Source organism: Salmo salar, chromosome ssa18, assembly GCF_905237065.1.
Source record: "Salmo salar chromosome ssa18, Ssal_v3.1, whole genome shotgun sequence".
Classification (NCBI taxonomy): Eukaryota; Metazoa; Chordata; class Actinopteri; order Salmoniformes; family Salmonidae; genus Salmo; species Salmo salar.
The window spans coordinates 80,726,843-80,752,587 of NC_059459.1; the positions used below are offsets into that span (position 1 = coordinate 80,726,843).

Genomic DNA, 25,745 nt, shown 5'->3' on the forward strand with positions numbered 1-25,745 from the left:
TCGGGGTCTGGATCAGAATCGGGGTCTGGATCAGGGTCTGGATCTGAATCAGGGTCTGGATCAGAATCAGGGTCTGGATCAGAATCAGGGTCTGGATCCGGGTCTGGATCAGAATCCGGGTCTGGATCAGGGTCTGGGTCAGAATCAGGGTCTGGATCAGGGTCTGGATCAGGGTCTGGATCAGAATCAGGGTCTGGATCAGAATCAGGGTCTGGATCAGAATCGGGGTCTGGATCAGGGTCTGGATCAGAATCAGGGTCTGGATCAGAATCGGGGTCTGGATCAGGGTCTGGGTCAGAATCAGGGTCTGGGTCAGAATCGGGGTCTGGATCAGAATCGGGGTCTGGATCAGGGTCTGGATCAGAATCCGGGTCTGGATCAGGGTCGGGGTCTGGATCAGGGTCTGGATCAGGGTCTGAATCAGGATCTGGATTAGGATCAGGATCTGGGTCTGGGTCACTACATATTTATTATGTACTGGGTTCATAGCTCAGTCTGTCTTCTCTATATATTCACTACATATTTATTTGTACTAGATTACAAGTTATTAATGCTTTAGTCCTTTCTTTGGTTGTTAATCCGATTCGCCCTTCTTGATTTCTTGTCTTTTTAAAAATGTATTTTAAATAGTTTTAGATTGTTAGGAGCTAGTAACATAAGAATTTCTCTGCACTGCCATAACACCTGTTAAACTTTTTGATTTGACGAGATCGAGAAAGCGGGTTTGACCCTGGACTGCTTTTTTTGGGAAGACTCCCGAATGACCCTTGAACCCCCTACTTGCTCTCTTTCCCGTAGGGTAGTGCCATAGAACACGCTAGACTGCCGGTAAGTACAGTTTGACTGTTACTGACCGTAACAAGAACACAGAGCATGAGCGTGATGCACGGTCGCCGCGTTTTTTTCAAGAATACATGTATGAACTGACCGTCTGATGTTGCTCTTACTTATTCTGATGGACAGACACTTTGTTTGATTGACAGCTCCTAAAAGTCTTCTAGAGATTCTGATTGGGTGACAGCTCCTAAAAGTCTTCTAGAGATTCTGATTGGGTGACAGCTCCTAAAAGTCTTCTAGAGATTCTGATTGGGTGACAGCTCCTAAAAGTCTTCTAGAGATTCTGATTGGGTGACAGCTCCTAAAAGTCTTCTAGAGATTCTGATTGAGTGAAGAGTAAAAGAGTTTGCTCTGAGGTTGGACTCCCCTTCAACAGACACCTTTTTTAAACGTTTGGAAGCATAACTTGTGGATGTCGCCTGCGTCCCAAATGGAACCCTATTCCCTTTATAGTGCACTACTCGTGGGAATAGTGTGCCATTTGGGATTTCATCCTCTGTTATTAACACCGGGGCCCAATTCGCGCACAAATAAGTAACTAACTACCCCTTGGCCCTAACCGTATGGATTTGACCCCCTCGGTTCTGACGTGATTAACATCTCCTGAAGAGTGAATAACATTGCTCTGTAGTTGGACCCTTCTTCACTGGTCTCCTTTTTGCTAGCACAACTCCCCCCCCCCAGATGCCTCTGACCCACAACCCTGTGACACTGACTAATCTGAGGCTGCATAATGGATGTGTGTTCTGTGAGTGTTTTGACCAGACAGAGACTCTGGCATGTGGGAAACCTTCTCATGGAGCTGATCCTGGTAACGCTGCGTATTTATTATTTTACCAAGACACGGGAATAAATAAAGTGTAACTCTCCGCCCCGTTCTCCTCTTCCCTCCCCTCCGCCCCGTTCTCCTCTTCCCCTCCCCTCCCCTCTCCGCCCCGTTCTCCTCTTCCCTCCTCTCCGCCCCGTTCTCCTCTTCCCTCCCCTCCCCTCCGCCCCGTTCTCCTCTTCCCTCCCCTCCCCCCATTCTCCTCTTCCCTCCTCTCCGCCCCGTTCTCCTCTTCCCTCCTCTCCGCCCGTTCTCCTCTTCCCTCCTCTCCGCCCCGTTCTCCTCTTCCCTCCTCTCCGCCCCCGTTCTCCTCTTCCCTCCCTCTCCGCCCCATTCTCCTCTTCCCTCCCCTCCGCCCCGTTCTCCTCTTCCCTCCCCTCCTCCCCCCCGTTCTCCTCTTCCCTCCCCTCCCCCCGTTCTCCTCTTCCCTCCCCTCCTCCCCGTTCTCCTCTTCCCTCCCCTCCTCCCCGTTCTCCTCTTCCCTCCCCTCCCCTCCTCCCCGTACTCCTCTTCGTTGCTCATATCTAATGTTTTCTGTGCCTCCTTCCTCGAGAGGGCAATGGTTATAGGCACCCTACTTAGTTCAGCCTAGCTGTCATAGGGCACCCTACTTAGTTCAGCCTAGCTGCCATAGGGCACCCTACTTAGTTCAGCCTAGCTGTCATAGGTCACCCTACTTAGTTCAGCCTAGCTGCCATAGGTCACCCTACTTAGTTCAGCCCAGCTGCCATAGGTCACCCTACTTAGTGCAGCCTAGCTGTCATAGGGCACCCTACTTAGTTCAGCCTAGCTGTCATAGGTCACCCTACTTAGTTCAGCCTAGCTGTCATAGGTCACCCTACTTAGTTCAGCCTAGCTGTCATAGGGCACCCTACTTAGTTCAGCCCAGCTGCCATAGGTCACCCTACTTAGTTCAGCCTAGCTGTCATAGGGCACCCTACTTAGTTCAGCCCAGCTGTCATAGGTCACCCTACTTAGTTCAGCCTAGCTGTCATAGGTCACCCTACTTAGTTCAGCCTAGCTGCCATAGGTCACCCTACTTAGTTCAGCCCAGCTGCCATAGGTCACCCTACTTAGTTCAGCCTAGCTGCCATAGGTCACCCTACTTAGTTCAGCCCAGCTGCCATAGGTCACCCTACTTAGTTCAGCCTAGCTGCCATAGGTCACCCTACTTAGTTCAGCCCAGCTGCCATAGGGCACCCTACTTAGTTCAGCCTAGCTGTCATAGGTCACCCTACTTAGTTCAGCCTAGCTGTCATAGGTCACCCTACTTAGTTCAGCCTAGCTCTGTGCAGCCGTTCTGACTGGTCTTGGTCCTCCGCCGTTTAAAAACAATGGCTCTACGGCCCAATGTAATTCTTACATGAAACCTGCTGAAGTCTTAATGGCACAGTTATACAAACGGAGAGGGGGAGAGGGGTGAGAGAGGGAGGAGGGAGAGATATGGTGTGATGGAGAGGGATATTATTTCTACTTTGCACTTTCTTCCACTACAAATCTACCATTCCAGTGTTTTTACTTGCTATATTGTATTTACTTTGCCACCATGGCCTTTTTTGCCTTTACCTCCCTTATCTCACCTCATTTGCTCACATTGTATATAGACTTATTTTTCCTACTGTATTATTGACTGTGTGTTTGTTTTATTCCATGTGTAACTCTGTGTTGTTATATGTGTCGAACTGCTTTGCTTTATCTTGGCCAGGTCGCAATTGTAAATGAGAACTTGTTCTCAACTAGCTTACCTGGTTAAATAAAGGTGAAATAAATAAATAAGCAAATATGGAGAGAGGGAGAGAGAGAGACTCCTACCACGTCTCTCTCTCTTCTTCCCTCCCCCTTCATCCCTCCATCCCTCCATCTTGTTAATGAAAGTGTCCCATCAAAGGGCTCATTAAAAAAACCTCAAACGGCTGTACAAATATACCTCTGTTAGAGAAGTGGATGGGAGGGAGGGAGGGAGGGAGAGAGATGGTGTGATGGGGAGGGAGAGAGGGATAATATCGTGTGATGAAGGGAGAGGGAGGGGAGGGAGAGAGGGATGGATATGGAGGGAGGGAGAGGGATATGGAGGGAGGGAGAGATGGGGAGGGAGAGAGAGATGGGGAGGGAGGGCGAGAGGAAATGGGAGAGAGAAAATGGGAGAGAGAGATGGGGAGGGAGGGAGACTTTTCAGGTCCTCTAATCTGTATCATGTTTTATAAATAACGTTGAATTATATCACCAGAATATAGTGATAAACGTTTCCAGTTTTATAGCTTGTTGTGACCAAAATAGCCTATTCACTGATTTATATTATTCGTTTTTAAAAGGTTTGGGGAACTTTATTAGTTGTCTTTTCCATAATTCCTTTAGCTTGTTGTGACAACACTGATTAACGCTAATTTAGATGATGCTGGTGTGTGTTTAGGTTATTGATTATATTCCCAACACAAAACTCATAAACACACAAGGTTTAACCGTATGATGATAAATACCTACTACCTGTGTTTGTTTCTGTTGTGTAAATGAACAAATATCACACCCATTCTCAACCATAACATAATATCCCGAGTCACCACGGAAACTACCGCTGTTTACTGTACAATCACTACATCTCTCTCTCTCTCTCTCTGTGTTCTCTCTGTGTTCTCTCTGTGTTCTCTCTCTCTCTCTCTCTGTCTCTCTCTGTGTGTTCTCTCTCTCTCTCTCTCTGTGTGTCTCTCTCTCTCTCTTCTGTGTTCTCTCTCTCTCTCTCTGTGTTCTCTCTCTCTCTCTCTCTGTGTTCTCTCTCTCTCTCTCTGTTCTCTCTCTCTCTGTGTTCTCTCTCTCTCTCTCTCTCTCTCTCTCTGTCTCTCTCTCTCTGTGTCTCTCTCTCTCTCTCTCTCTGTGTGTTCTCTCTCTCTCTCTCTCTCTCTGTGTTCTCTCTCTCTCTGTGTTCTCTCTCTCCTCTCTTTCTTGTATATATTAATTATTAATGCATTGTCATGCAGTTCCTCTCTCCCTTCATCTGGCTTCTCTCTATTCACCTTGATCATCTTAACTGCACCTGAAGTGGCCCTGATTAGGAGTGTGTGTGTGAGAGACTTTGGGCTGGTGATGGATGATCTCAGGAGATGATTAAAGGAGAGAAACGAGGAGAATGGATGGACAGTTTGTAATGGTGGGCCTTTTCCAGCCAGCCAGAGTTCTAACCTTGTGTTCACCAGTGATTTACATCTGAATACCAAGGATGAAATTCATATCGATATATCTATGTATCTTATTGTCTCTCTCTCTGTGTCTCTCTCTCTGTGTCTCTCTGTCTGTGTCTGTCTGTCTGTCTCTCTCTCTCTCTCTGTCTCTCTCTCTGCAGGGTAAAGTAGCCCAGACAGCCTGTATGTCTGCCTGTAAGCATCTCTCTACCTCTCTGCTCCAGCTACTGCTGGAGACAGACGTCAGACAGGTTTCTATGGGAGCTCTGCAGCAGTTCAACACAGACGTCAAGGAGTGTGAGAGTGAGTGTATACACACACACACACACACACACACACACACACACACACACACACACACACACACACACACACACACACACACACACCCCTCATCTGCCCATTTTAAAGAAGACAAAACATAGAAGGAACACAATCTAAGCACCCTCGCTACAGCACGCACCCTCGCTACAGCGCGCACCCTCGCTACAGCGCGCACCCTCGCTACAGCGCGCACCCTCGCTACAGCGCGCACCCTCGCTACAGCGCGCACCCTCGCTACAGCGCGCACCCTCGCTACAGCACGCACCCTCGCTACAGCACGCACCCTCGCTACAGCACGCACCCTCGCTACAGCGCGCACCCTCGCTACAGCGCGCACCCTCGCTACAGCACGCACCCTCGCTACAGCACGCACCCTCGCTACAGCACGCACCCTCGCTACAGCACGCACCCTCGCTACAGCACGCACCCTCGCTACAGCACGCACCCTCGCTACAGCACGCACCCTCGCTACAGCACGCACCCTCGCTACAGCACGCACCCTCGCTACAGCACGCACACTCGCTACAGCGCACACTCGCTACAGCGCGCACCTCGCTACAGCACGCACCCTCGCTACAGCACGCACCCTCGCTACAGCACGCACCCTCGCTACAGCACGCACACTCGCTACAGCACGCACACTCGCTACAGCACGCACCCTCGCTACAGCACGCACCCTCGCTACAGCACGCACCCTCGCTACAGCACGCACACTCGCTACAGCACGCACCCTCGCTACAGCACGCACCCTCGCTACAGCACGCACCCTCGCTACAGCACGCACCCTCGCTACAGCACGCACCCTCGCTACAGCACGCACCCTCGCTACAGCACGCACACTCGCTACAGCACGCACACTCGCTACAGCGCGCACCCTCGCTACAGCACGCACCCTCGCTACAGCGCGCACCCTCGCTACAGCGCGCACCCTCGCTACAGCGCGCACCCTCGCTACAGCACGCACCCTCGCTACAGCACGCACACTCGCTACAGCGCGCACCCTCGCTACAGCACGCACCCTCGCTACAGCACGCACCCTCGCTACAGCACGCACCCTCGCTACAGCACGCACCCTCGCTACAGCGCGCACCCTCGCTACAGCGCGCACCCTCGCTACAGCACGCACCCTCGCTACAGCGCACCCTCGCTACAGCGCGCACCCTCGCTACAGCGCGCACCCTCGCTACAGCGCGCGCACCCTCGCTACAGCCGCGCACCCTCGCTACAGCGCGCACACTCGCTACAGCACGCACCCTCGCTACAGCACGCACACTCGCTACAGCGCGCACCCTCGCTACAGCACGCACCCTCGCTACAGCACGCACACTCGCTACAGCACGCACCCTCGCTACAGCACGCACACTCGCTACAGCGCGCACCCTCGCTACAGCACGCACCCTCGCTACAGCGCGCACCCTCGCTACAGCGCGCACACTCGCCACAGCACGCACACTCGCTACAGCACACTACAGCTAACACACAGAGTACACACACACACCCCACCGGACTGGGTTACAGGGTCGTACCAGAGTGTTGGTTCTTTACGTTGAATCCCTCCATCAGCTGTACTTGGGTACCATATAATAACTAGATGGTCATTTTCCAGGAAGGAGAAATTGACCTTTATTGTGGCAGTAGATAGGATAGCCTGAACATGTGAAAGTTGGTCTGGTGATGCTAACTTGAACCGTTCAAGAGTTACTGTTGGCAGTAGATAGGATAGCCTGAACACGTGAAAGTTGGTCTGGTGATGCTAACTTGAACCGTTCAAGAGTTACTGTTGGCAGTAGATAGGATAGCCTGAACACGTGAAAGTTGGTCTGGTGATGCTAACTTGAACCGTTCAAGAGTTACTGTTGGCAGTAGATAGGATAGCCTGAACACGTGAAAGTTGGTCTGGTGATGCTAACTTGAACCGTTCAAGAGTTACTGTTGGCAGTAGATAGGATAGCCTGAACACGTGAAAGTTGGTCTGGTGATGCTAACTTGAACCGTTCAAGAGTTACTGTTGGTCGCTTATTTTATGCTAATTTAAGCACATTTATATAGTTATAGTTGACAAAAAGTTTTAAAGAATTTGAAGTTAGGATAACCTAAACATGTAAAAGTTGGTTTGGTGTATCTAGCTTGAACGGTTCAAGAGTTAGAGGTTGGGGTAATTTAATGCTCATTTATGTCAGTAGTTGTGTGGTCAGTAGTTGTGGTCAGTAGTTGTGGTCAGTAGTTGTGTCTAGTTGTGGTCAGTAGTTGTATGGTTGTGGTCAGTAGTTGTGTGGTTGTGGTCAGTAGTTGTGTGGTTGTGGTCAGTAGTTGTGGTCAGTAGTTGTGGTCGGTAGTTGTGGTCAGTAGTTGTATGGTTGTGGTCAGTAGTTGTGTGGTTGTGGTCAGTAGTTGTGGTCAGTAGTTGTGGTCAGTAGTTGTGGTCAGTAGTTGTGTGGTTGTGGTCAGTAGTTGTGTGGTTGTGGTCAGTAGTTGTGTGGTTGTGGTCAGTAGTTGTGGTCAGTAGTTGTGGTCAGTAATTGTGGTCAGTGGTTGTGGTCGGTGGTTGTGGTCGGTAGTTGTGGTCAGTAGTTGTGTGGTTGGTCAGTGGTTGTGGTCAGTGGTTGTGTGGTTGTGGTCAGTGGTTGTGTGGTTGTGGTCGGTAGTTGTGGTCAGTAGTTGTGGTCAGTAGTTGTGTGGTTGTGGTCGGTAGTTGTGGTCAGTAGTTGTGGTCAGTAGTTGTGTGGTTGTGGTCAGTGGTTGTATGGTTGTGGTCGGTAGTTGTGGTCAGTAGTTGTGGTCAGTAGTTGTGTGGTTGTGGTCGGTGGTTGTGGTCGGTGGTTGTGGTCGGTGGTTGTGGTCGGTGGTTGTGGTCGGTGGTTGTGGTCGGTGGTTGTGGTCGGTGGTTGTGGTCGGTAGTTGTGGTCGGTGGTTGTGGTCGGTAGTTGTGTGGTTGTGGTCAGTTATTGTGTGGTTGTGGTCGGTAGTTGTGGTCAGTAGTTGTGGCCAGTAGTTGTGTGGTTGTGGTCGGTGGTTGTGGTCGGTAGTTGTGGCCAGTAGTTGTGTGGTTGTGGTCGGTAGTTGTGGTCGGTGGTTGTGGTCGGTGGTTGTGGTCGGTGGTTGTGGTCGGTGGTTGTGGTCGGTAGTTGTGGTCGGTAGTTGTGGTCGGTAGTTGTGGCCGGTAGTTGTGGCCAGTAGTTGTGGCCAGTAGTTGTGTGGTTGTGGTCGGTAGTTGTGGTCGGTAGTTGATTAGTTGTGGTCGGTAGTTGATTAGTTGTGGTCAGTAGTTGATTAGTTGTGGTCAGTAGTTGATTAGTTGTGGTCGGTAGTTGTGGTCGGTAGTTGTGTGGTTGTGGTCGGTAGTTGTGGTCGGTAGTTGTGGTCGGTAGTTGTGGTCGGTAGTTGTGGTCGGTAGTTGTGGTCGGTAGTTGTGGTCAGTAGTTGTGGTCAGTAGTTGTGTGGTTGTGGTCGGTGGTTGTGGTCGGTAGTTGTGGTCGGTAGTTGTGGTCGGTAGTTGTGGTCGGTAGTTGTGTGGTTGTGGTCGGTAGTTGTGGTCGGTAGTTGTGGTCGGTAGTTGTGGTCAGTAGTTGTGTAGTTGTGGCCAGTAGTTGTGGCCAGTAGTTGTGGTCAGTAGTTGTGTGGTTGTGGTCGGTAGTTGTGGTCAGTAGTTGTGGTCAGTAGTTGTGGTCAGTAGTTGTGGTCAGTAGTTGTGTGGTTGTGGTCGGTAGTTGTGGTCGGTAGTTGTGTGGTTGTGGTCGGTAGTTGTGGTTGTGGTCAGTAGTTGTGGTCAGTAGTTGTGTGGTTGTGGTCGGTAGTTGTGGTCGGTAGTTGTGGTCAGTAGTTGTGTGGTTGTGGTCGGTAGTTGTGGTCGGTAGTTGTGGTCGGTAGTTGTGGTCGGTAGTTGTGGTCGGTAGTTGTGTGGTTGTGGTCGGTAGTTGTGGTCGGTAGTTGTGGCCAGTAGTTGTCTAAATTACAGTTGTTGCATGTGCAAACTGAAAGAAGGACGGTGAGATGTGATTGGATGAAATATAAACAGAGAGCTTCGGTCTATCAAATCAGAGCAGCAGGATCATTGTTTTGTCCACCCTTTTCTTTAGACAGGCAAGTTAGTCCGTTTTTTTCCCCACAAATCAAATGTTACTTGTCACATGCACCAAATACAACAGGTGTAAGTAGACCTTACAGTGAAACGCTTCCTTACAAGCCCTTAACCAACAATGAAGTTTAAGAAAATACCCCCCCAAAAAAGTAACAGATAAGAATAACAAATAATTAAAGAGCAGCAGTAAATAACAATAGGACACCGGTGTCGAGGTAATTGAGGTAATATGTACATGTAGGTAGAGTTATTAAAGTGACTATGCATAGATAATAACAGAGAGTTGCAATGCAAATAGTCTGGGTAGCCATTTGATTAGATGTTCAGGAGTCTTATGGCTTGAAGCTGTTAAGAAATCTTTTGGACCTAAACTTGGCGCTCCGTTACCGCTTGCCGTGCGGTAGCAGAGAGAACAGTCTATGACTAGGGTGGCTGGATTGTCTTTGACAATCTTTAAGTCCTTCCTCTGACACCGCCTGGTATAGAGGTCCTGGATGGCTGGAAGCTTGGCCCCAGTGATGTACTGGGCCGTACGCACTACCCTCTGTAGTGCCTTGCTGTTCGAGGCCAAGCAGTTGCCATAACCAGGCAGTGATGCAACCCGTCAGGATGCTCTCGATGGTGCAGCTGTAAAACCTTTTGAGGATCTGAGGACCCAGGCCAGATCTTTTCAGTCTCCTGAGGGGGAAATAGGTTTTGTCGTGCCTTCTTCACGACTGTCTTGGTGTGCTTGGACAATGTTAGTTTGTTGGCGATGTGGACGCCGAGGAACTTGAAGTTGAGTTCCTGAGGAGGACAAAGCTATTGAGCAATATAAATTTTCACCATATCAATTCAGGTCGTCCAGATTGGGGAAGCATTAGAAATCTTTACGCTAGCTGTTCGGTCCCACACAGATTGACAAATCATGGGAATTTGACATGCTATTTAGACGTGGTCTGTAGATTGATGAAAGGAGGGGGAAAAAAAAAAAAACATTTGAAAATAAGGCTGTAATGTTACAAAATGTTGGGGTTTTTTTTAAGTCAAGGGGTCTGTATACTTTCAGAATGAACCGTAAAGTCTTTGGCAAAGTGATCCAAGTAGCTGACTTGTCACTAGTTGTATTTACAAATAATTGAAGTTTGAAGTGTTGTCACAATGAAAAGGTTTTTATAATGTTTAAAAACGTGAATGAAGATGGACGACAAATCCCCCCCAAAAATAATATTGTTTAAAAAGTATAGATAATATCAATAGTTGTGTACAAGCACACTATGGGGCAGTAGGGTAGCCTAGCGGTTAGAGGCGGGAAGCCTAGCGGTTAGAGGCGGGAAGCCTAGCGGTTAGAGGCGGGAAGCCTAGCGGTTAGAGGCGGGAAGCCTAGCGGTTAGAGGCGGGAAGCCTAGCGGTTAGAGGCGGGAAGCCTAGCGGTTAGAGGCGGGAAGCCTAGCGGTTAGAGGCGGGAAGCCTAGCGGTTAGCGCATTGGGCCAGTAACCTGAATGGTTGCAAGATCGAATCCCTTGAACTGACAAGGTAAAATTGTCTTTCTGCCCCTGAACAAGGCAGTTAACCCAATGTTCCTAGGACGTCATTGAAAATAAGAATTTATTGTTAACTGACTTGCCTAGTTAAAGATTAAATAAAAAATCTTAAAAAAATACACAGTGTACAAAACATTAGGTACTTTCCATGCCCGACTGACCAGTTGAATACAGATGAGAACTATGATCCTGTTTTGATGTCCTGTTAAATCCACTTCAATCAGTGTAGATGATGTGGAGGATACAGGTTATAGAAGGATTTGTTAAGCCTTGAGACGTGGATTGTGTATGTGTGCCATTCAGAGGGTGATGGGGCAAGACAAAACATTTAAAGTGCCTTTGAACAGGGGTATGGTAGGTAGTAGGTGCCAGGTGCAACGGTTTGTCAAGAACTGGAACACCGCTGAGTTTTTGTTAACGCTCAACAGTTTCCCATGTCTATCAGGAATGGTCCACCACCCAAAGGACGTCCAGCCAATTTGAAGCATTGGAGTAGAGAGAGCGAGAGAGCGAGAGAGAGAGAGAGAGAATATCTGAGTGTTGTGGTGGGGGGGAGAGAACATTTGACACTGGTACACACACAACAGTGTCGGGCTGTTGCTAATCTTTTTCACCTCGGCTACGCTGGGTTCACACCATCACATCAACCATTTACTATGCCTGTCTGACCCCAACACACACACACCTTGTTTACCGCATCATACCTTGAGCCAAGAAGCACATCTAAACTCAAAATGACCCCCGTCCCTGAAAAAAAACCGCCAACAAGGAAACTCTCTCGCCCGAGCATTTCTGGCTCTCACGCCTGTTCCGGATTAACAAAGTTGGAGTAACCCAAATGCAACCTGACCGGCCTAAGAAAACACAGTAACTAACAACTAAACTCTCACCTCTCGTTCCTCACTAATCCCTAGTAACCCATCAAGTTCAAATTCTAAACCACCACAGAAGAAGAGACACCAGGGTTGAATCCCTCTCTGCCCCCCCCCAAACCAAGTTCAAGTATCTAAATGTAACTCTCACCTCTAAAACAACTAAAAGTAGTTTCTCTGACACTCTCTCATCCCAAGATCAAATTCCAAGAGTGCTGATCTAGGATCAGGTTCCCCCTCTGTCCATGTAGTCTAGGATCAGGTTCCCCACTGTCCATGTAGTCTAGGATCAGGTTCCCCCTCTGTCCATGTAGTCTAGGATCAGGTTCCCCTCTGTCCATGTAGTCTAGGATCAGGTTCCCCTCTGTCCATGTAGTCTAGGATCAGGTTCCCCCTCTGTCCATGTAGTCTAGGATCAGGTTCCCCCCGTCCATGTAGTCTAGGATCAGGTTCCCCTCTGTCCATGTAGTCTAGGATCAGGTTCCCCTCTGTCCATGTAGTCTAGGATCAGGTTCCCCCTCTGTCCATGTAGTCTAGGATCAGGTTCCCCCTCTGTCCATGTAGTCTAGGATCAGGTTCCCCCTCTGTCCATGTAGTCTAGGATCAGGTTCCCCTCTGTCCATGTAGTCTAGGATCAGGTTCCCCTCTGTCCATGTAGTCTAGGATCAGGTTCCCCTCTGTCCATGTAGTCTAGGATCAGGTTCCCCCTCTGTCCATGTAGTCTAGGATCAGGTTCCCCCTCTGTCCATGTAGTCTAGGATCAGGTTCCCCTCTGTCCATGTAGTCTAGGATCAGGTTCCCCCTCTGTCCATGTAGTCTAGGATCAGGTTCCCCTCTGTCCATGTAGTCTAGGATCAGGTTCCCCTCTGTCCATGTAGTCTAGGATCAGGTTCCCCCTCTGTCCATGTAGTCTAGGATCAGGTTCCCCCTCTGTCCATGTAGTCTAGGATCAGGTTCCCCTCTGTCCATGTAGTCTAGGATCAGGTTCCCCCTCTGTCCATGTAGTCTAGGATCAGGTTCCCCCTCTGTCCATGTAGTCTAGGATCAGGTTCCCCCTCTGTCCATGTAGTCTAGGATCAGGTTCCCCCTCTGTCCATGTAGTCTAGGATCAGGTTCCCCCTCTGTCCATGTAGTCTAGGATCAGGTTCCCCCTCTGTCCATGTAGTCTAGGATCAGGTTCCCCCTCTGTCCATGTAGTCTAGGATCAGGTTCCCCCTCTGTCCATGTAGTCTAGGATCAGGTTCCCCCTCTGTCCATGTAGTCTAGGATCAGGTTCCCCCTCTGTCCATGTAGTCTAGGATCAGGTTCCCCTCTGTCCATGTAGTCTAGGATCAGGTTCCTCTCTGTCCATGTACCGTAATTCCCGGACTGTAAGCCGCAACTTTTTTCCCAGGCTTTGAACCTCGCGGCTTAAACAATGACGCGGCTAATATATGGATTTTTCCCGCTTTAATTTTTTTTTCTCTCTTAAAAAAAACCACATTCTGTGACGTGCTCAGTTTTTTGGCGGCATGAAGCTTTCATTAGACCAATGAAATTGCCGAACGAGTTAAGGTCAAACAACTTTTTTATTTACTGTTTAGATTAAATCGAGCGCGCTCAAACTTCCCATCATTCTGATTACAGTAGTTATTTTGTCACCCTCATCATGGCAAAGACACGGAGAAATGCATATGATGCAGCTTTCAAGTTGAAGGCGATTGATCTGGCTGTTGGAAAAGGAAATAGAGCTGCTGCACGGGAGCTTGGTCTGGAGCAATGACTTTCTTGGTAGGCTACTGTTTACTGCAAATTTTTTATTACAAGCCGTGTTTCATTAAAGCCTATTTATTTTTTGTTACAAGCCGTGTTTCGATAAAGCCTATTTATTTTTGTTACAAGCCGTGTTTCGATAAAGCCTATTTATTTTTGTTACAAGCCGTGTTTCGTTAAAGCCCATTTATTTTTGTTACAAGCCGTGTTTTGTTAAAGCCTATTTATTTTTGTTACAAGCCGTGTTTCGTTAAAGCCTATTTATTTTTGTTACAAGCCGTGCTTCGTTAAAGCCCGTGTAAAGTTCATTTGTTTCAATGTACCGGTAGGCACCTGCGGCTTATTTATGTTCAAAATAATAATTTTTGAAAAATTCAGTGGGTGCGGCTTATATTCAGGTGCGCTCAATAGTCCAGAAATTACGGTCATCTGATTCATTATGATCTAAAAGGCCAAACTGATCGTAGATCAGAACTCCTACTCAGACGCTTTGTGAATACCGGCCCTGGAAAACTCTCCAACAAGGAGGACCCCATTCCTCCTCTCTCTCCTTCCCCTCTCTCCTTCCCTCTCCCTCTTTTCCTCCTCTCCCCCTCTCCTGTCATGTCTGTCAATCTCCTGGAGCATGCTGAATTCTGTCCATTCTTTAATTTCTCTCTCTTTCTCGCCCCCTCTCTCTCATTTATTCATTGGTTCTGTCGTTCCCACAGGGTTTGCCAGAGCGGGGCCGGTCCCCGGCTTCCAAGGAGACACGCTGCTGCTCGCCTTCTCTGATTTGAGACAAGTAAGTCTTTGTTTTTCTTATGTCACTCCCTCTCTCTTTTCTCCCTCTCCATATATCTCTCTGCTGTTCTAGAGCATCCCTCTCTATACAATCTCTGCTGTTCTAGAGCATCTCTCTCTATATATATATCTCTCTGCTGTTCTAGAGCATCTCTCTCTATCTCTCTGCTGTTCTAGAGCATCTCTCTCTATCTCTCTGCTGTTCTAGAGCATCTCTCTCTATCTCTCTGCTGTTCTAGAGCATCTCTCTCTATATCTCTCTGCTGTTCTAGAGCATCTCTCTCTCTCTGCTGTTCTAGAGCATCTCTCTCTCTCTGCTGTTCTAGAGCATCTCTCTCTCTGCTGTTCTAGAGCATCTCTCTCTATCTCTGCTGTTCTAGAGCATCTCTCTATATAGATCTCTGCTGTTCTAGAGCATCTCTCTCTATATAAATCTCAGCTGTTCTAGAGCATCTCTCTCTGCTGTTTGAGAGCATCTCTCTCTATTATCTCTGCTGTTCTAGAGCGTCTCTCTCTTTTCTCTGCTGTTCTAGAGCGTCTATCTCTATATATCTCTGCTGTTCTAGAGCGTCTATCTCTCTCTATCTCTGCTGTTCTAGAGCATCTCTCTATATAGATCTCTGCTGTTCTAGAGCATCTCTCTCTATATAAATCTCAGCTGTTCTAGAGCATCTCTCTCTGCTGTTTGAGAGCATCTCTCTCTATATATCTCTCTGCTGTTCTAGAGCGTCTCTCTCTATATATCTCTGCTGTTCTAGAGCGTCTATCTCTATATATCTCTGCTGTTCTAGAGCGTCTATCTCTATATATCTCTGCTGTTCTAGAGCATCTCTCTCAACTGCCTTCGGGAAGGTATTCAGACTTTTTCCCATTTTTTCCCACATAAACAGAAATAGTTGAACCTTCCCTACATAGCTGAATTGCCTGGTTACAGCTGTATGTCAGGCAGTGGTGTGGTCTGGGTAAAACAACAGCTTCTCCCTCCTGAATTCTGTGTTTTAAAATTTAATTAGATTTAAAATAGGTTTTTGATTTCTGCTGGAAATTGAAAAGGCGGTGGAAAGTCTGTCTCCGTTGCTATGGTTACCACCGGTTAGCCAGTGAGCTAGCTGACACATTTGGCTAGCTAGCACGGTTAAGATTGACAGTGTGAGTTAAAAGATCAGTCTTTTCCTCCTGTGTTAATCTTCAGTTGTACAATATGATTACCTATAAACATATATTTATTATTACTATTATTATTATTTGCTAATTTAATCTTGTAATGTCACTGCATGTCTCTCTCTCTCTCTGTGTGTGTTTAGAAGCATCTCTGAGCGTATACATTTATATGATCAGGAGTTTTTCCTGACAACATGACCAACTCCTGGCCCTAGTTAATATGGCCGTTTGGTTCAGTGTTTCCTCCTGTACCCCCTACAGTACACAGTGTTATTATAGCCCTGGACAAGGACACCTGATTCAACTGGTCAACCAATCATCAAGCTGAATGAGGTGTGGTTGTCCAGGGATACGATCAACATGTGTTCTCTTGTGGGTACAGGAGGACCAGGGTTGGGAAGCACTAGGTTAGATGGCTGTAAGAGTGTGTGTGTGTGTGTGGTGCGTTGGGAGGCGGGGTGTGTGTGTTGCGTTGGGAGGCGGGGGTGTGTGTGTGTGGTGCGTTGGGAGGCGGGGTGTGTGTGTTGCGTTGGGAGGCGGGGTGTGTGTGTGTGGTGCGTTGGGAGGCGGGGTGTGTGTGTGGCTGTGGTGTGTGTTGGGTTGGGAGGCGGGGTGTGTGTGTGTGGTGCGTTGGGAGGCGGGGTGTGTGTGGTGCGTTGGGAGGCGGGGTGTGTCTGTGGTGTGTGTGTGTGTGTGTTGGTTTGGGAGGCGGGGGTGTGTGTGTGTGTGTGTGTGTGTTGGTTTGGGAGGTGGTGTGTGTGTGTGTGTGTGTGTGTGTTGGTTTGGGAGGCGGGGTGTGTGTGTGTGTGTTGGTTTGGGAGGCGGGGTGTGTGTGTGTGTGTTGGTTTGGGAGGCGGGGTGTGTGTGTGTGTTGGTTTGGGAGGCGGGGTGTGTGTGTGTGTGTGTGTGTGTTGGTTTGGGAGGCGGGGTGTGTGTGTGTGTGTGTGTGTTGGTTTGGGAGGCGGGGTGTGTGTGTGTGTGTTGGTTTGGGAGGCGGGGTGTGTGTGTGTGTGTTGGGTTGGGAGGCGGGGTGTGTGTGGTGTGGGTTTGGGAGGCGGGGTGTGTGTGGTGTGGGTTGGGAGGCGGGGTGTGTGTGTGTGTGTGGTGGTTTGGGAGGCGGGGTGTGTGTGTGTGTTGGGTTGGGTTGGGAGGCGGGGTGTGTGTGTATGGTGTGTGTGTTTATGGTGTTTGTGCGACACACCGCTCCATGGTGTGTGTGTCTGTGCTATTCTGTGGTGTGTGTGTGTCGCTTCCCAGTGTGTGTGTGTGTGTTGCTGGGAGACTAAGACAGATGGGCTGGTGGCAGGATGAATGAGCTGACAGACACAAAATATATATATATATATATATATATATATATATACATTCACACTGTGATGAATGAGCTGACAGACAGATGGATATATATATATATATATCATTCACACTGTGATGAATGAGCTGACAGACAGATGGATATATATATATATATATATCATTCACACTGTGATGAATGAGCTGACAGACAGATGGATATATATATATATATATATATATATATACATTCACACTGTGATGAATGAGCTGACAGACAGATGGATATATATATATATACATTCACACTGTGATGAATGAGCTGACAGACAGATGGATATATATATATATATATATATATACATTCACACTGTGATGAATGAGCTGACAGACAGACAGATGGATATATATATATATATATATATATATATATACATTCACACTGTGATGAATGAGCTGACAGACAGATGGATATATATATATATATATATATATATATACATTCACACTGTGATGAATGAGCTGACAGACAGATGGATATATATATATATATATACATTCACACTGTGATGAATGAGCTGACAGACAGATGGATATATATATATATATACATTCACACTGTGATGAATGAGCTGACAGACAGATGGATATATATATATATATACATTCACACTGTGATGAATGAGCTGACAGACAGATGGATATATATATATATATATATATATATATATATATACATACATTCACACTGTGATGAATGAGCTGACAGACAGATGGATATATATATATATATAACATTCACACTGTGATGAATGAGCTGACAGACAGATGGATATATATATATATATACATTCACACTGTGATGAATGAGCTGACAGACAGATGGATATATATATATATATACATTCACACTGTGATGAATGAGCTGACAGACAGATGGATATATATATATATATATATATATATATATATACATTCACACTGTGATGAATGAGCTGACAGACAGATGGATATATATATATATATATATATATATATATATATATATATATATATATATATATATATACATTCACACTGTGATGAATGAGCTGACAGACAGATGGATATATATATACACACTGTGATGAATGAGCTGACAGACAGATGGATATATATATATATATATACATTCACACTGTGATGAATGAGCTGACAGACAGATGGATATATATATATATATATATATATATATAACATTCACACTGTGATGAATGAGCTGACAGACAGATGGATATATATATATATATATATATAAACATTCACACTGTGATGAATGAGCTGACAGACAGATGGATATATATATATATATATATATATATATATATATATATATACATTCACACTGTGATGAATGAGCTGACAGACAGATGGATATATATATATATATATATACATTCACACTGTGATGAATGAGCTGACAGACAGATGGATATATATATATATACATTCACACTGTGATGAATGAGCTGACAGACAGATGGATATATATATATATACTGTGATGAATGAGCTGACAGACAGATGGATATATATATATATACATTCACACTGTGATGAATGAGCTGACAGACAGATGGATATATATATATATATATATATATATACATTCACACTGTGATGAATGAGCTGACAGACAGATGGATATATATATATATATATATATATACATTCACACTGTGATGAATGAGCTGACAGACAGATGGATATATATATATATATACATTCACACTGTGATGAATGAGCTGACAGACAGATGGATATATATATATATATATATATATACATTCACACTGTGATGAATGAGCTGACAGACAGATGGATATATATATATATATAAACATTCACACTGTGATGAATGAGCTGACAGACAGATGGATATATATATATATATATACATTCACACTGTGATGAATGAGCTGACAGACAGATGGATATATATATATATATATATACTATTTCACACTGTGATGAATGAGCTGACAGACAGATGGATATATATATATATACATTCACACTGTGATGAATGAGCTGACAGACAGATGGATATATATATATATATATACATTCACACTGTGATGAATGAGCTGACAGACAGATGGATAGCCCTTTCTTCTATTGCAACAATTGCTTCTTCTCTTCTTTCTTTCTCTCTCTTTGTCCCGCCTGTCCCATGATGCACTACCACTTGTTCCCCGCTCCACTGACGGAGAGACCCGAAGGGGGATAAAAAAAAAAAATTACATTTAATGGAAAATTAATTCATTCTTCAACGTTTGCTTCCCTTGTGTCCCTCCTTTTCCTCCCTCTTTTTACATGGTCTCAGAAGCAGCCATAGTTCATCTCTCTCTCTCTTTCTCTCTTTCTCTCTTTCTCTCTCTCTGTGTCTCTGTCTCTCTCTGTCTCTGTCTCTTTCTCTCTCTCTCTTTCTCTCTCTCTGTCTCTTTCTCTCTCTCTGTGTCTCTGTCTCTCTCTCTCTGTCTCTGTCTCTCTCTCTCTCTCCCTCCCTCTGTCTCTCTGTCTCTCTCCCTCTCTGTCTCTCTCCCTCCCTCTCTGTCTCTCTCCCTCCCTCTCTGTCTCTCTCCCTCTCTGTCTCTCTCCCTCCCTCTCTGTCTCTCTCCCTCCCTCTCTGTCTCTCTCTCTCTCCCTCCCTCTGTCTCTCTGTCTCTCTCCCTCTCTGTCTCTCTCCCTCCCTCCCTCTCTGTCTCTCTCTCTCCCTCCCTCTCTGTCTCTCTCCCTCCCTCTCTCTCGGTCTCTCTCTCTGTCTGTCTCTTTCTCTCCATCCATATCATTATTATTATCATATCAAAGAGAAAATACCCCTTGTGAGGAACAGTGAGTGTGTTTGTACCTGCCTGTGTATTTGTGAATCCGTAGCTGAATGGTCAATAAATCAGGTCAAAGGTTGTTTGTGTCGCTGCATTTGGGGTCCTGGGACAGGGCATGATGGGTAATTTGCAAAAAGACCTGGAAACCAAGATCCCAGCCAGGCAGGCCCCCCCAATTCCGCCCAGCCAGGCAGGCCCATTCCGCCCAGCCAGCAGCCCAATTCCGCCCAGCCAGGCAGGCCCCCCCAATTCCGCCCAGCCAGGCAGGCCCCCCCAATTCCGCCCAGCCAGGCAGGCCCCCCCAATTCCGCCCAGCCAGGCAGGCCCCCCAGCCAGGCAGGCCCCCAATTCCCCAGGCAGGCCAGGCGCCCACCAGCCAGCAGCCCATTCCGCCAGCCAGCCAGGCCCCCCAATTCCGCCACAGCCAGGCAGGCCCCATCCCCAGAAGCCCCCCAACTCCGCCCAGCCAGGCAGGCCCCCCCAATTCCGCGGAGGTAGTGGTGAGATTACAAATGGATTTGGAAAATACAGTACTAGTCTCTCCTGTCTGTCCTGGTTAAGGAGCCTGTAACTAGTCTCTCCTGTCTGTCCTGGTTAAGGAGCCTGTAACTAGTCTGTCCTGGTTAAGGACCCTGTAACTAGTCTCTCCTGTCTGTCCTGGTTAAGGAGCCTGTCACTAGTCTCTCCTGGTTAAGGAGCCTGTAACTAGTCTCTCCTGGTTAAGGAGCCTGTAACTAGTCTCTCCTGGTTAAGAACCCTGTAACTAGTCTGTCCTGGTTAAGGAGCCTGTAACTAGTCTGTCCTGGTTAAGGAGCCTGTAACTAGTCTCTCCTGGTTAAGGACCCTGTAACTAGTCTCTCCTGTCTGTCCTGGTTAAGGAGCCTGTAACTAGTCTGTCCTGGTTAAGGAGCCTGTAACTAGTCTGTCCTGGTTAAGGAGCCTGTAACTAGTCTGTCCTGGTTAAGGACCCTGTAACTAGTCTGTCCTGGTTAAGGAGCCTGTAACTAGTCTCTCCTGTCTGTCCTGGTTAAGGAGCCTGTCACTAGTCTGTCCTGGTTAAGGACCCTGTAACTAGTCTCTCCTGGTTAAGGAGCCTGTAACTAGTCTCTCCTGGTTAAGGACCCTGTAACTAGTCTCTCCTGTCTGTCCTGGTTAAGGAGCCTGTAACTAGTCTGTCCTGGTTAAGGAGCCTGTAACTAGTCTGTCCTGGTTAAGGAGCCTGTAACTAGTCTGTCCTGGTTAAGGAGCCTGTAACTAGTCTGTCCTGGTTAAGGAGCCTGTAACTAGTCTGTCCTGGTTAAGGAGCCTGTAACTAGTCTGTCCTGGTTAAGGAGCCTGTAACTAGTCTCTCCTGTCTGTCCTGGTTAAGGAGCCTGTCACTAGTCTGTCCTGGTTAAGGACCCTGTAACTAGTCTGTCCTGGTTAAGGAGCCTGTAACTAGTCTCTCCTGGTTAAGGACCCTGTAACTAGTCTCTCCTGTCTGTTCTGGTTAAGGAGCCTGTAACTAGTCTCTCCTGGTTAAGGACCCTGTAACTAGTCTCTCCTGGTTAAGGAGCCTGTAACTAGTCTGTCCTGGTTAAGGAGCCTGTAACTAGTCTCTCCTGTCTGTCCTGGTTAAGGAGCCTGTAACTAGTCTGTCCTGGTTAAGGAGCCTGTAACTAGTCTGTCCTGGTTAAGGACCCTGTAACTAGTCTGTCCTGGTTAAGGACCCTGTAACTAGTCTCTCCTGGTTAAGGACCCTGTAACTAGTCTCTCCTGTCTGTCCTGGTTAAGGAGCCTGTAACTAGTCTGTCCTGGTTAAGGAGCCTGTAACTAGTCTGTCCTGGTTAAGGAGCCTGTAACTAGTCTGTCCTGGTTAAGGAGCCTGTAACTAGTCTGTCCTGGTTAAGGAGCCTGTAACTAGTCTGTCCTGGTTAAGGAGCCTAACTTAAATATGCTCTATATATACTGAACAACAATATAAATGCAACATTACATTTTCCATTCCCACAAAAAGCTTATTTCTCTCAAATTTGGTGCATAAATGTGTTTACTTCCCTGTCAGGGAGCATTTCTCCTTTGCCAAAATAAACACCCACCTGACAGGTGTGGCATATCAAGAGGCTGATGAAACAACATGATCATTACACAGGTTCACCTTGTGCTGGGGACAATAAAAGGCCACTCTAAAATGTGTAGTTTTGTCACACAACACAATGCCACAGTTGTTTTGAGGGAGCGTGCAATTGGGATGCTGACTGCAGCAATGTCCACCAGAGCTGTTGCCATAGAATTGAATGTTCATTTCGTAACCGACTTCAGTGGGCAAATGCTCACCTTCGATGGTCACTGTCACGCTGGAGAAGTGTGCTGTTCACGGATGAATCCCGGTTTCAACTGTACCGGGTAGATGGTGCATGGCGTCCTGTGGGCGAGCGGTTTACTGATGTCAACGTTGTGAATAGAGTGCCCCATGGTGGCGGTGGGGTTATGGTATGAGCTACGGACAACGAACACAATTGCATTTTATCGATGGCCGTTTCAGATACAGTGATGAGATCCTGAGGCCCATTCATCCTGCCCTTCATCCTGCCCTTCATCCTGCCCTTCATCCTGCCCTTCATCCTGCCCTTCATCCTGCCCTTCATCCTGCCCTTCATCCTGCCCTTCAACCTGCCCTTCATCCTGCCCTTCATCCTGCCCTTCAACCTGCCCTTCATCCTGCCCTTCATCCTGCCCTTCATCCTGCCCTTCATCCTGCCCTTCGTCCTGCCCTTCGTCCTGCCATTCAGCCTGCCTCCATCACCTCATGTTTCAACATGATAATGCACTGCCTCATGGCGCAAGGATCTGTACACATTTCCTGGAAGCTGAAAATGTCCCAGTTTTCCATGGCCTGTTTACTCCCCAGACATGTCACCCATTGAGCATGTTTTTGTAAAGTGTAGACCTACTGGTAAAGACTGTGGTTGGAGGACGGCCCTGTGTGCCCTGATATGTCTTCACCTCCACAGCAGAGCACGTGTTGGACTCATCTCTGTCCCCCATCCCCCACTCTCCTCATGTCCCTCTCATTCCCTCTCTCCTCACCTCCATCCCTCTCTCATTCCCTCTCTCCTCATCTCATTCCCTCTCTCCTCATCTCATTCCCTCTCTCCTCACCTCCATCCCTCTCTCATTCCCTCTCTCCTCATCTCATTCCCTCTCTCCTCATCTCATTCCCTCTCTCATTCCCTCTCTCCTCATCTCATTCCCTCTCTCCTCACCTCCATCCCTCTCTCATTCCCTCTCTCCTCACCTCCATCCCTCTCTCATTCCCTCTCTCCTCACCTCCATCCCTCTCTCATTCCCTCTCTCCTCACCTCCATCCCTCTCTCATTCCCTCTCTCCTCACCTCCATCCCTCTCTCATTCCCTCTCTCCTCACCTCCATCCCTCTCTCATTCCCTCTCTCCTCACCTCCATCCCTCTCTCATTCCCTCTCTCCTCACCTCCATCCCTCTCTCATTCCCTCTCTCCTCACCTCCATCCCTCTCTCATTCCCTCTCTCCTCACCTCCATCCCTCTCTCATTCCCTCTCTCCTCACCTCCATCCCTCTCTCATTCCCTCTCTCCTCACCTCCATCCCTCTCTCATTCCCTCTCTCCTCACCTCCATCCCTCTCTCATTCCCTCTCTCCTCACCTCCATCCCTCTCTCATTCCCTCTCTCCTCACCTCCATCCCTCTCTCATTCCCTCTCTCCTCACCTCCATCCCTCTCTCATTCCCTCTCTCCTCACCTCCATCCCTCTCTCATTCCCTCTCTCCTCACCTCCATCCCTCTCTCATTCCCTCTCTCCTCACCTCCATCCCTCTCTCATTCCCTCTCTCCTCACCTCCATCCCTCTCTCATTCCCTCTCTCCTCACCTCCATCCCTCTCTCATTCCCTCTCTCCTCACCTCCATCCCTCTCTCATTCCCTCTCTCTTCACCTCCATCCCTCTCTCATTCCCTCTCTCCTCACCTCCATCCCTCTCTCATTCCCTCTCTCCTCACCTCCATCCCTCTCTCATTCCCTCTCTCCTCACCTCCATGCCTCTCTCATTCCCTCTCTCCTCACCTCCATCCCTCTCTCACTCCCTCTCCTCACCTCCATCCCTCTCTCATTCCCTCTCTCCTCACCTCCATCCCTCTCTCATTCCCTCTCTCCTCACCTCATCCCTCTCTCATTCCCTCTCTCCTCACCTCCATCCCTCTCTCATTCCCTCTCTCCTCACCTCCATGCCTCTCTCATTCCCTCTCTCCTCACCTCCATGCCTCTCTCATTCCCTCTCTCCTTACCTCCATCCCTCTCTCATTCCCTCTCTCCTTACCTCCATCCCTCTCTCATTCCCTCTCTCCTCACCTCCATGCCTCTCTCATTCCCTCTCTCCTCACCTCCATGCCTCTCTCATTCCCTCTCTCCTCACCTCCATCCCTCTTTGTTAAGGAGTATCCAGAGGTTGTCTGTGACATTCCTTTGGTCTGTCCATCAGCAGGGCATATAGAGGCCCCCGCCCCCATATAGAGGCCCCCGCCCCCATATAGAGGCCCCCGCCCCCTTATAGAGCCCCCCCTTATAGAGGCCCCCCAGCTAAAATCCCACTTTTTCTCTATCCCACTCTGGAACTGCTTGTTCCTCTTCCCTCTCCTCTTCTGCCTTGTCTCTCTGTTTCCCTTATTGAAGTCCCCTGAAACACCACTGATCAACTTATTCCTCTCTCCCTAGCATCCCCTCTTCACCTGTCTACCCGAGGGAGGGAGGGGGAGAGGGGGAGAGAGAGAGCTGGGCCATGTCAAATCAGTTGTGAGGACCGTTCTGCGCTGTGTCTGACACCTCTAGTGTGTGTGTGTGTGTGTGTGTGTTTTGAAGACTGAAGTCAGCATAGCCATTATTACACAGCAACAAGAGATAACATTCAGAGAATGTGTGTAGTGTGCAGAGGATGGTGACACAGACAGTGAGACTGCTGCTTTGGGTCAGAGAGGGGAGACGGTGAGACTGCTGCTTTGGGTCAGAGAGGAGACGGTGAGACTGCTGCTTTGGGTCAGAGAGGGGAGACGGTGAGACTGCTGCTTTGGGTCAGAGAGAGGAGACGGTGAGACTGCTGCTTTGGGTCAGAGAGGGGAGACGGTGAGACTGCTGCTTTGGGTCAGAGAGGGGAGACGGTGAGACTGCTGCTTTGGGTCAGAGAGAGAAGACGGTGAGACTGCTGCTTTGGGTCAGAGAGGAGAGACGGTGAGACTGCTGCTTTGGGTCAGAGAGGAGACGGTGAGACTGCTGCTTTGGGTCAGAGAGGAGACGGTGAGACTGCTGCTTTGGGTCAGAGAGGGGAGACGTTGAGACTGCTGCTTTGGGTCAGAGAGGAGACGGTGAGACTGCTGCTTTGGGTCAGAGAGGGGAGACGGTGAGACTGCTGCTTTGGGTCAGAGAGGAGACGGTGAGACTGCTGCTTTGGGTCAGAGAGGGGAGACGGTGAGACTGCTGCTTTGGGTCAGAGAGGGGAGACGGTGAGACTGCTGCTTTGGGTCAGAGAGGAGACGGTGAGACTGCTGCTTTGGGTCAGAGAGAGAAGACGGTGAGACTGCTGCTTTGGGTCAGAGAGGAGAGACGGTGAGACTGCTGCTTTGGGTCAGAGAGAGGAGACGGTGAGACTGCTGCTTTGGGTCAGAGAGGGGAGACGGTGAGACTGCTGCTTTGGGTCAGAGAGGGGAGACGGTGAGACTGCTGCTTTGGGTCAGAGAGGGGAGACGGTGAGACTGCTGCTTTGGGTCAGAGAGGGGAGACGGTGAGACTGCTGCTTTGGGTCAGAGAGGAGACGGTGAGACTGCTGCTTTGGGTCAGAGAGGGGAGACGGTGAGACTGCTGCTTTGGGTCAGAGAGGAGACGGTGAGACTGCTGCTTTGGGTCAGAGAGGAGAGACGGTGAGACTGCTGCTTTGGGTCAGAGAGGAGAGACGGTGAGACTGCTGCTTTGGGTCAGAGAGGAGAGACGGTGAGACTGCTGCTTTGGGTCAGAGAGGAGACGGTGAGACTGCTGCTTTGGGTCAGAGAGGGGAGACAGTGAGACTGCTGCTTTGGGTCAGAGAGGGGAGACGGTGAGACTGCTGCTTTGGGTCAGAGAGGAGACTGTGAGACTGCTGCTTTGGGTCAGAGAGGAGAGACGGTGAGACTGCTGCTTTGGGTCAGAGAGGAGAGACGGTGAGACTGCTGCTTTGGGTCAGAGAGGGGAGACGGTGAGACTGCTGCTTTGGGTCAG

General features: G+C 48.3%; 1 protein-coding gene across 6 annotated transcripts in view; it reads left to right on the forward strand.

Moving 5' to 3' along the window:
• exoc6b (exocyst complex component 6B) overlaps positions 1 to 25,745 on the forward strand; it is a 168,619-nt gene that overhangs the window by 110,571 nt on the left and 32,303 nt on the right. For 4 of the 6 annotated variants that reach the window (XM_045701645.1, XM_045701640.1, XM_045701642.1 and 1 more), the window contains 3 exons: positions 799 to 828; positions 4,998 to 5,139; positions 14,097 to 14,170. In XM_045701645.1, the coding sequence (XP_045557601.1) occupies positions 799 to 828; positions 4,998 to 5,139; positions 14,097 to 14,170 (246 nt within the window). The remainder of the gene's footprint in view (positions 1 to 798; positions 829 to 4,997; positions 5,140 to 14,096; positions 14,171 to 25,745) is intronic. The other 2 variants (XM_045701643.1, XM_045701644.1) reach the window with 1 other exon arrangement.